At 37.0% G+C, this 11,788-nt stretch overlaps 1 protein-coding gene across 1 annotated transcript; it reads left to right on the plus strand.

Annotated features, from left to right (window-relative positions):
- Nucleotides 1–8,098: 8,098 nt before the first annotated feature.
- GCK72_009207 (uncharacterized protein) lies at nucleotides 8,099–11,472 on the plus strand (the record flags this gene model as incomplete). The annotated part of the gene is made up of 7 exons (XM_053727263.1): nucleotides 8,099–8,156; nucleotides 8,473–8,532; nucleotides 8,582–8,662; nucleotides 8,713–8,781; nucleotides 9,098–9,166; nucleotides 9,212–9,337; nucleotides 9,389–11,472. 7 exons carry the CDS (start codon nucleotides 8,099–8,101, stop codon nucleotides 11,470–11,472), a joined length of 2,547 nt encoding a protein of 848 aa, XP_053586840.1.
- Nucleotides 11,473–11,788: the final 316 nt, after the last annotated feature.

Raw genomic sequence — 11,788 nt, forward strand, 5'->3', positions numbered from 1 at the left:
AATGCAAGTTTTCTGACACATCACCACCAAGAAAAAGAGATATTCAGACTGGAAGACGTCTCTTGTTTTCCAGTTTTTCACCTGACACCAAACTAGACACTTTTCTAGAATAAGAAAGAAAAAGATTGGTCAGAAACCAACAAAAAAAGAAGAAAAAGGAGGAAAATGGTCAACAATTTATTTTTATTTTTAATCTTGAAATCTGGGAGGATTAGGAGATAAATTGGATGAGGGGAGGGGTCTGGTTTTCAAAAAAAAAAACAAAAAATAGAAAGAAATACCATGTGAGATGCTTGAAAATGTTTCAGTCATACACACGAATTTTAAATTAGTTTTTTTCGTTTTTCTTTGTTTTCGTTGAGTTTTTCAAGTGAAACATTGACGCAAAATGACAAGTTTGAAGACAGCAAAGTGCGCTCTATTGAGAATAATTGAGAAGACGAAACGGAGATGAAAAGTTCGGTAGAGCGCACTTACATAATTTGAGTTTTAAAGTTAGAGAATGCGCTATATGGAAACTGTGTGCCCCATTGGACATTTATGCTAAGTAAATGCGCTCTATTGATCCTTCAATAGAGCGCAATTACATTTTCAAAATAACAGGTGATTGTAGTACAAGATAGCGCGTTTGCATAGCTCATAATAGCACCGCCACGCTTCTCACAACCGCGCTCTACCGAAACCGAAGAAAATTGTGCTCGAAATTGAGAGACGCAGAAAAACAAGAAGCATTTCTCTAGTGGATTTCGGTGGAGTGCAGTTGTAAGAACTGTGCCGAATAAATATATCATTAGAGCGCTTTTTTTAATGTCGAGATTACGGTGGAGCGCATTTGCATGGCTCAAATTTCTATAAAGCGCAATTACCGACTCTGAATTGCAGTAGAGCGCATTTTCACAATTTCACAGAACCCACGTGTTCCACTATATTAAAGCGTATTTGCATAGTCAAGAGTCTATCAGAGCGTGTTTACTCAGCCGAAGGTCCAGTAGAGCATATTTGCATATTTCGGAACCATGAAAATACTGTCCGGTGCGCTTCAGACGCGTTTTTCACCAAAATTCTCAACCAATCTGGCGCGCCCTCGGCGCGTTTTCAGTTCAACTTCGACACTAGGTCAAAGTCTGGAATGACTTTTGAATCGTATATTTTCTGATAATCTTCGAGTGAAAAAATGCGAAAAAAGAGAAGTAAATAAACCACAAGGTGTGATAAGAAATTTGGGAAATCAAATTTTTCGCCCCACACGTTTCGGAGGGAATGCAATAATGTAGTCAGCAGGAGACCAGTCGTCTTGAGAGAAAAAAGAACTTTTGAACTTTTTCTCTTTGCTCAGGAGGTCAATAATCTGGGGAGCCGGCAAGAAATAGTGTATGAAAAGAGGAGGGTGGGAAGAGAAAGGAGCAAAAGAACAGGTTCATTGAGTGCAGTGGTCAGAAATCGGAATGAGATGTGTCCGTTTAACGGAAATGATTAATCATAAATGATATTAATATTGCAGAGAGAGTGCAAAGATTGATGTTGGGGAGTCCAAGAGTCCAGTTTTCGAATGAATGAATTTGAACATTTTAGAACTAGCTGTTAATTTGTTTCAATGCAGAAATATAGAGAAAAAAAATATCAGCTTGTGAGTCTTTGCAAAACTTTGGCTGTTTCTGTGGAAATTGACCAACTTTGACAGTGTATTTCGATGTCCACTGATTGTCCGATAAACTCTATTTTGTATGGATTGGATAGAGCAAAAATAGCACATCATTTTTGTAGTTGACCATTTTTTTGTATGGACACTACCTTGAAAGTTATAGGTTGTGAAAGTTATTTATACCTAAAATCGACCGACTTCAGTATTCGGAGCTTTTCACTTTGACGACCTGTAACTTTTTTGGTAGTGTCCCTACAAAAAAAATGGTCAACTACAAAAGTGATGTGTTATTTGTGCTCTGTCCAACCCATACAAAATGAGGTATATCGGACAATCAAGTGACACCGAAATACACTACCAAAGTTGCCCATTTTCCACTGAAAACAGCCTTGATAACCTTTTGAGCGGTAGTGTAAAAAGAAATTAAAACAGCATGTGAGATTTTGTAAATTCTGCACATGTAACCTATTATATTTAATAGTCTAAATAGAGGTCGTATAGCTGCAATTCAAAATTTTCCAAATTTCGATGAGAAAATGTCTTGCATCTTTGAGAAAGAAGTTGTTATTAGTCAAAGTTTGAGAGTCTAATAATTTCTAGTGATCCGTTATGGACCTGACTGCAAGTATAGAAATTTTGGTAAGGTTTGTAAAAATATGAAAAAAGATTAGGCATAACAGAAGTTTCTAAAACTGGGTAGTAGCAAAATAATGTTTTTAGACTCCGTATTTCAGCTGTATAGATCTATGAATACTCCAGTTTCACTAACCACTTGGAACTTTTTGAAAGCTGTATTCTAGGTAAAATTCTCAGATGAAAACATAAAGAAAAAAACTCAAAGACATTTTCTGCAGAGAAGAGACATTCTAAATATATTAATGCTGAGAATTTTCTGATTTCAAATAGGAATAAACTGATTCGGCGGGATCAGTAGAAAACAGCAAAAAATCGTTAAAAACATGTCAAATGTTATAAATATCATTTATTAAAAACCACTAATATGTTCGTATCATTTTGCTGCAGCTGCAGTAAGCATTTGAAAGAAAAAGCGCCACCAGCTGCTTCTCCTGAAGTGTGAAAAATGCGATTCCACTCAATTGCAATGTGTTCTCAAACGTACACAATATTCATACAAAAAGAAATCGAAAACCATAAATCTATAATTTCACAATCGATCGATAAGTAATACATATTTCAACGAAACACCCGGATTTTCTTGTTATCAGTAGAAATGAAACAGGTGGAAAAAAGAGAATATTTGATGGCTACACAATGGAAAATTGTCTAGCCATTAGGAGTAAAAGTTGTCTTTCGTTTTTCTTATCATTTTATTGATTAGAACGAAAAAAGGAGAGAGTGAGATGATGATGATGGAAAATGATGATGAAGGAGGAGAAAGAAAGAACAAATTGGAAGAAAAAGAGAGGGGGAAGGGGGACAGAAATCAAATGACTGGAGAAGAAGAGACTATATATAGGGTACGCATTAGGGTACAAATTTTGATGGTAATTATTGTCAAAACAAACTTTCTTGACTTTCGGTGTTTGCGGAGCTAAGTTCCTGCGCTTAAATTAAGCCACGCCCTCTGTCCGTTATATCGGCTATGATATTGGTCGAACTCCTCGATCTTTTCTGAATATATAGCCGAGATAACGGAAAGAGGGCGTGGCTTAATTTAAGCGCAGGAACTTAGGTCCGCAAACACCGAATGTCAAGAAAGTTTGTTTCAGATCATCTAAATGTTTTTTTTTTAATTTATCGAAGTTGTGGAGATAATTTGATTAATTTAGTTATTGAAGGACAGATTGTCACTGACACAATACAAAAACAGGTGAATAAAAAGAGTGGAACACAACTAGAAACTCGTTAGAAAGTTTGTTTTACAGTTTCCAGTTGAAAATGACAAACTTTGAGAGTAATTCACGATGCCACTGATGGTCTACGATTTCATATTCTGTGGAATGTCTAAAGGAAATGAATGTCGAAAAGATTAACAAATGAATGTACAACTCCTCACAAAATTAATGTATTCCTACCGAAATAAGTGAATTTCAGAGAAGCCTTTCTTATCGACTCTCAATGGAGTACCAACTACAAAAGTAATGCTAAAATATACTCGCCATTTGGAAATTTTTCCTTTCCGAGGAAAAATTTGGAGAATTGTGTAATCACAGAATTGATTTTTGGGTACTTTTCTTCATAGTTGTCAAGGCCCGGCTTCTTCAAAAAATGACCCTTTTTTCCAATTTTTTTTTTCGAACTTTTATCAATTTTTCATCGAAAATGTGATCATTTTTGATTATTTTTCAGAATTTCTTCTAATTCTAAAAAAATTGAAAATTTGACTTTCGCGTCAATTTGCCCCAAAACAAGCTGTACAATAGACTATTTATAAGGGTCTTATTGGAAAAAAAGAGTTGGTACAACCTGTGACCAGTATGAAGCTATAGGTTTGATTCTTATGGTTCTTTTCATAAGGTAGCAAAAAGCCGGAAAAATAGTGTTTTGAAGAAAAGTTGTTCCAGACAACTAAATACTTAAATTTGAAAGGAAATCTACATTTCCGAACGCCCATGTAAATGGCGTAGCAAACTAGTGTTCTGGAAACTTAAGCAACCTACAAAAACTCAAAAAGAATTGCAAAATTGATCAAAGAAACACTTTTTCCATCCATCTATCTCTCGAATCTTTGATCAACTTGGATGAAAATGAAAAAAGGAACTTGAAAAGGCGGGCGGACAGGTACTTGAGAAGAATGGTTACAAACTATTGAGTGCAGAGAACAGAACGAACAAAGTGTATGATTTGTGAGTGCAAATGTTTATAGGAAAAGGAAGGGAGTGTCACTGACTCATTTTGTAGTGTGAGACGAGGAGGAGACATTTTCGGAGAATTCTGGAGGAAAGAAAGTGTATTGTTATAGTTTAGTCATTGGTCTGTTTGTATTTCATGTGTGTCTGTTCAGATTTCCAGATGTCCAGATGTCCAGATTTCCAGATTCTAGAAATTCAAGAAACACTAAAACACTCTCAGATACAAAAAGAGAAAACTGCTCTTTATCGGAATTAACGAACAAAGGAAGTATTTAGAGATGCGGCTTTCAAACGAGCTATAAATTTGGTTTTAGATACTTTCGACTACGTGGAGTCCATTTCTGCAGTCGAAACCTGCTAATTGTCTCTGTGAGTCGAGATATGAGCTCTCAAACTTTTCATATGGTTAAGCTTTTTTATATGGAATTTCAAATCAAAAGCATTACATCACCGCACGGTTCCATTTGTGTTACCCAGTGGTTTACCTGTACTCGTACGTTAAAAATATAAAAACATCTTTGCGTATACTATTTGCCAATTCGGAATTCCATGTAAAAACACTTGATTATTTGAAAAGTTTGATAACTCATAACTCGGCTCGCAGACATATTTAGCTGAGACCAAAATTATATACCGTTTGAAGCCCGCGTCTTCAAAGACTTCTCTTGTTAGCCACTTGCTACTGTGATTCAAAGTGTTAGTATGTTATAGAAACAGCGATCTGAAAGTTTATAAGGGGCAGCTCAAAAATCACCCTATTTTGCATGGAACGAGTTGATGGAGAAAGTACTTTGTCGATATGTAACTTGCTAGGGAGTGTCCGTACAAAAAAATTGTCAACTATAAAAAGAAAGTTCTACTCTTGATCTGTTCAATCCCATAAAAAGCATACTTGCAAACCGGGCCGAAACGAGCCGACACGGGCCGGCCGGTTACTCGCCTAAAACGCAATATTATGAGCTGAAAAATATACCAAAATGTAGATCTCGGTGTGTTCTATGTTTGATCCGGAACTGGTGGCTAGTCGTTAATGTACCGCTGTCCGGGATAAAGTGCCAAAAAACTAAAAATAGCCAAAAAAGCCATTTTAGCCCGGTTCATGGTAAAATTGCTTCACCTCCTCCACCTCTTTCACCAGACCAAAACTGGGCGGAGCCTAACATAGAATAGATAGAGACTTCTTTACAGCGTCTTTACATACTTGCAAACCGGGCCAGCGCGTAACTCGCTTCAAACGCAATATTATGAAAAATATACCAAAATGTAGATCTCGGCGAGTTCTATGTCTGTGACCTACTACGAGCCGGATGGCTATCCATTAATGTGCCGCGGGCTGGGAAAAAGAGCCAAAAAAGCAAAAATGGCCAAAAAACCATTTTAATTCTCGACCCGTATTAGGTCACAGACATAGAACTCGCCGTTACATTTTGCTATAATTTTCAGCTCATAATATTAGGTTTGAAGTGAGTAACACCCGTGTCGGCCAGTTTTGGCCCACTTTGCAAGTATGGACTTCAGTCCTCATTTAAATAAAATTAAGTATCATAAGAAAAGAAAATTTCGAAACACACTAGACTAGATACGCACTTTCTTTCCTCAGTGTTACTTCCCGACAAACGGTCAGAGGAGGAGGAGGAATAGGGTCATTAACTAAACATTCACGGAGACAAAAGGAAACACGAGACACGGCAGAAATCACGGTTTTCATAGTCAAAGATGCACGGATAATTGGATGGAAATGAACTTTGAACGACGTTGTTTTGAGAAATCATTATGATTTGTATATTGAGTGCGTAGCGACTCAAAACAATGGTTTGATGATACGGGGAAATTTCATGGCACAGTGGGAAATACCTGATTTGTTAAAGGTTAGATATTAAGACATGTGATAGTTTAGATTTTGCAGTTGACGTAGATTCAAATAATTTATTTGAAATCTTGGCATTGGAGCGCGTTTACATTAATTCGGATGTATTGGAATTGTGCCAAGTCACTGTAGATCAGAGTACACATACAAAATTAAGTTTATTGATTGAAAAAAAAGGAATAAAAAGAAAAAAAAGCAGACAAGAAGTATCACAATCTTCGATTCGTCAAATGATCTTTTTGAACGGGAAACGGTGAAACATTCTTCCTTTGCGGAGATCTCGTCTCGAGATTAACACATCTGCTTCACAAAGTCTTCGTGATCTATGCAAAGAAAAGATAGTATACGGTCATAGAATTTCTGGCTTTTTAAAGGTTGACATAAATTATGGGGGCTTTAGACAGTTCCTAAAAGCTCCTGGAGGGTACAAACTTTCTTACAGTAATTTGATGGACTAAGTGTGAGAAAACTGAGCAGCCGAGTGACTAGAAGGCTACTCACAAATCTATATAATCCAAAGGCTTTATCACTTTTATATCAACGTTGTTAGGTAGCTTAAATAACGGAAAGTTTGGAATTTGAACATAATAATAATTAATAATAATTTGTTACAATCAATATAGTCATAAATGAAGTGTCCAAACTATTTTGACATTTTCCAACGTGCTTCTTTATTCTGATCTCCAAAAATGAATTACTTTGACACAATTTTTGAAAATAGAAGAATTCGGTCGAAATGGGTTCGAGAATCTGAAGTACAATTTTTCAGAAAATAATCATTTCCATTTCCATTTCCAACCAATCTATTTCAAGTTTTTATCAGGAATGCCTTGATTTACTTTACCGGGAAGTTTCAGCCTGGTACGTAATAGGAACACTGAGATACACGTCTCGAAATTCTGAAAACGCGAAAATTTCAGATGAGTGAAAATCATACATCCAATTTCAGGTTTCAAAATGAACGAATGAATAAGAAAACACTTATAAACAACAAAAGAGTATATTTCGACAACATAAAATAGTTTTCCGAGACGAAAAAATTATAAAAATCAACTGAAAATTTCAATTTCTAGATGGTCCTAAAGATATGAAAAGTGATTTTTTTGGTGGTTTCAGGTTATGATAAGTGAAAGTTTGTTTCCGGGGGGTCGTTATGGATCAGAAATCGATTGGCATTCTCAGATTTTTGATATCTCTTCTTGTTCTCTAGAACCCTCAAAATTGAGAGGGTACTGAAGATATTTCGTGCGGTAGATGTATAACACACTCTCAAACTTAGACATTTTCAACTAAAAGCGGTCAAAATTGTATATGTTATAGTATCAGGTACTATAAGCAGCTCACCCCGCTTACACTATCACATTTTTACAGTTTTTGGCTTATTTTCGCTAATTTCCTTTATTTTCGATGAATTATTATGAAAAACAGCAAAACTAGGTTTAAAAAAAACTATGAATATCTGAGTAAAGCTCTGCGTCTCTTGCCGATACTCTCTCGTTTGCGGTGGGGCGCAGTTGCAATAAAAACGCTCGACTAATATGTTATTTGTAATTTCTTCTTAAAAAGAGTTTTACGATTAGAGATGAAAATCATCGTGACCGCCTATCTTGCAAAAACAATAACACAAAGTATTTATTTTGTGACATTTGGAGCAGAGGTCGGCCTCAAATTGAAACGTCATTTTCCTTTGATTTTCCAAAATAAAATCATTCTCTCCAATCGAGACGTCATTCAATTGACCATCAGCGCCCTCTGCGGACTATCAAGCACTCCACGATGAGTATCAAGCTACATTTTCTCTTCTTCATGGGATTAGCCATGGCTAGTAGTAGAGGTCAGTTCACAGTGGGTACTTGCTATCGAGGTTGAGCTAGAGCACGATATGGCAAACGATACCTATGCAAACACGCTCTAAAATTTTAGCTTAAAAACACGTGTTCGTGGCGGTTAGCATTTCAATCTATTTTCCTGTAGGAATTTTCAGGATACGTGAAAATGTTAAATTTCCACGTTTTGTTTCTCATTGGAGCATTTTTGTAGCGTTTGCTATATCGTGCTCGAGTACGAGTGTCACATACATATATACATATACAATTCAACCGAACACAACGAAATAATCAACAATACAAACTATTTCCAACTATTTCCAGATGCTGCATCATCTTCTCTCCCAAAATCCATTATCAAGAAGATTGATTCAGTTACTGACCGTAAGCCTTTCTTAAATGATTACCTGAACCTCATCTTAATAACTTGCAGATGCTGATTACGTATCAATTGACCCCCACTATTCATCTCTAACGAAACAAATCCCAAATAAAATCAAGGGATCCACTGAAGGTAAACTTCGAATAGCTAAGCTCCGAAGTTTCAAATTATCTTTATTTCAGATGTAGGATCATCTCATCTTTCCTCTGACATCATTAATCGATACAGATCTTTCAAAGAATCTGCTGACAGTACGTTATTCTTATAATCTTTCAAGTATATATTCAGTGTTTGTCCTCGGCGCCTGGTATTCGAGAAAAACAAGGTCAAATTTTGGAAAAATAGACAATTATTGCCTTTTTAACACGCGAAAATTGCAAAAAATGTTCAGAAATTTGACCTTGTTTTTCTCAAATACCAGTTTTCGAGGGCAAAAACAGAATATATATTTGGAATCAGCGTTTTCTCAGCTTTCCAATGGTATAGGTCACGTCCCATAACTCCATGGTTAGCTGGAGGCCTTCCCTAGTAAGCTGCATTCCGAGAAATTTATAATTTTCATTCCAGATGTCGGACCATCTCGTCTCTCCACTGACATCATCCATCGATACAGATCTTTCAAAGAATCTGCTAACAGTGAGTTCTTCTTATTGTCTTCCTCCACAAATTATTCATTTTCAGCCACTAACCATCAAACTGACCCTAATCATCCACCACCAACTCTCCATGAAAGCATGCCCTCCAGAAGAAAGAGATCTATCTCCACCAATTTATCTGCTCTATCCAGACTCAGAAGATCATCCAACGGTATGTCTTACAATTTCAGCGTAGATCACCCAAAACCATTCTTTTTTTCAGATGCCACCTTCTCCACTCTCCAATCCCATATTTCCGCCCTCGCTCGTGTTGTGACTGGAGTTTCGTTGTACAATGGACTAATCGACAAATCCATTTCTTCTGATCAAGCAATTACTGAACTGATGAATCTTGGATCAATCCAGCTGAAGGATTTGGAAACTTTTGACAACAAAAAAGTCGATGAATTCGTGAAGAAGTTGAAGAAGACTAGCACCGAAATGAATACGAAAGCCGAAGAAAGTGAGCAACAAATTGTTGATTTGCACACGATGAAAGTACTGTGGAGTGAATCAGGAGACTTGAAAACGATTCCGGACAAATCTCGCTTCGATGACTTGAAATTTCTGAAGACCTTAGATTTGAAAGTTTTGGAGGAGTTCAAAGTTGGAACCGACTCCCAGAAGTCATTGGAATCGTTGAGAAGTGCTGCTAAATCTGCCGTGGATGCAATTGGAAAAACGAATGCTTTGAAGACTCTGAAAGATATGATGTCGGTCCATCGTTTTGCGCAATTGGTGGATTACTACTTCAATTCTGAAGTAGTCAACTTAAGATACCCAGGTGTCATTCTATCAGCTAATATTCTATTAGTGAAAGAAGACTTCAAGGAGCTACAGGAACTAGCTGTAAAACCAGACTCTGTTTTTTTGACAATGAAGGAGATTGTGAGCTCCAGTGCGAAAAACAAAAATGCACGTCAGCATACGTCTGGTTTCATCAATGGATATAATGATTTGATGCAAGCTTCAAAAGATTCTGGAGACTCATGGTTGCAAAAGGCCTTGGGATCGTTTGTTGTGGCAGATGAACTATCGGTTTTCAAAGAAGTAGAAAAAGAAATGAAATCTTTGGATAACGTTTGGAACTCTGCGAGAAACGATAACATCAAGCGGTCTCTTCACCAAGCCGAACAGTTGGAAACGAACACAAAAACTATTAAGTATGAATCTAATTCATTTGACACGATGCTGAGCTCATTCCAAAACTGTCAATTCCCGCTACATGTGGAAAGTTTTAAAAATGATTGGGTGAAATTGAGTAACGGTCTGAAGAAGGTCAACAGAAAAATTGAAACTGTTTATTCAATTTCTCGATTCACTGAAGGAAGAAATGGGAACGCTTCGGAAACATTGAACTACTTGAAACCGCATTTGCAAACACTCAACCATGGTCAAAAAGTCAACGAAATAGCGAAAGGAATGATGTCAGGAACGGATTATCACTATCTTACAAACAGTATTGCTACTGATCACGAAAAGTTCTTCAATTGCCTCAACGACATCAAAGAAGATTCAAATGGATTTTCGGCACCTGCTCAGTTGGCCCTCGATATCAGGCAACTCAAAAACTCAACGACTTTTGAGACTGACATTGCGACTGCTTCATCTGCTGTTACTGGTTCTTCCAAGCACATCTCAACGATTCGATCAAAGATTGAGGAGATCACAAAATCAGAAACAGGAAAGAAGTTGGTTGAATTCAAAGAGTTGGTAAAGTTTTCGAAGCCACTTGGAGATTCTTCGGAAGCTTTGTCAAGAGTTCAGAAGGTGTTGGAGAGAAAGAAAGAGTTGTTGTACTTCGTGGAAAATGGACACTTGGTGGAAGACGTTGTAGAACTAATACCTGTGTCGTTGGCACAATTTGGAGTCAGGAAAAATTGGTACGGATTCGATGAATTGAGTTCGAAAATCCTAAATCAGTTGGATAAGATTCAGAAATGGATTGATGGTTTGGTGAAGTCAGAAGAACTGGACTCGTACGGATCTGCTCTGGAGAAGTTATCTGGATTGGGAGATGTGGATTTGGAGATGAATCGGAGACTGGCGGCTATCGATTTTCTTCAGCAACAGATTATTCGGTTCAACCTACAAAGACCAGAAATTGTGAAATTCAAAGAGACGATCAGCCCATTGGAGTCGTTGAATCTTGAATTCTCGAAATTCGATGCATCCTTATCAACCATGTCTTCAACCCTGACTGGACTCAAAAACGTTGGAGAAAAACCGGTGAAAAGTACCACGATGGCTGCAGGTCTGATTGGAGAAGAGAAAAAGTTGACCGCAAGAAAAGACACTGTCAAGTGAGTCATATCTTTAGTTTATAAAGCGGTATTAAATGGCATTACTAGTAATTGAAAGTTTGACGTGTTCGTTAAGTGATTTCCGACTTCCGGGTGGAAATTTATGCATTTTTCAGCTACACGGTCATTGTAATTTTAATTGCCTCCTTCCTCGTTGTTTTGTCATTTTGTGTTCTATTGGTTCTCTGTGGCATTTTCAATCAATGCTATATAAAGTTCAAAAACCGAAAAGAGGAAAACTGAGTTTTTGGGTAATGGTTTTTCTTCAGTTTACATGTTTTTTTACTCACTTATAAGAGCCTCGAGCTCTTGAAAAGAAT

The sequence above is a fragment of the Caenorhabditis remanei genome, chromosome III, assembly GCF_010183535.1.
Source record: "Caenorhabditis remanei strain PX506 chromosome III, whole genome shotgun sequence".
Lineage (NCBI taxonomy): Eukaryota > Metazoa > Nematoda > Chromadorea > Rhabditida > Rhabditidae > Caenorhabditis > Caenorhabditis remanei.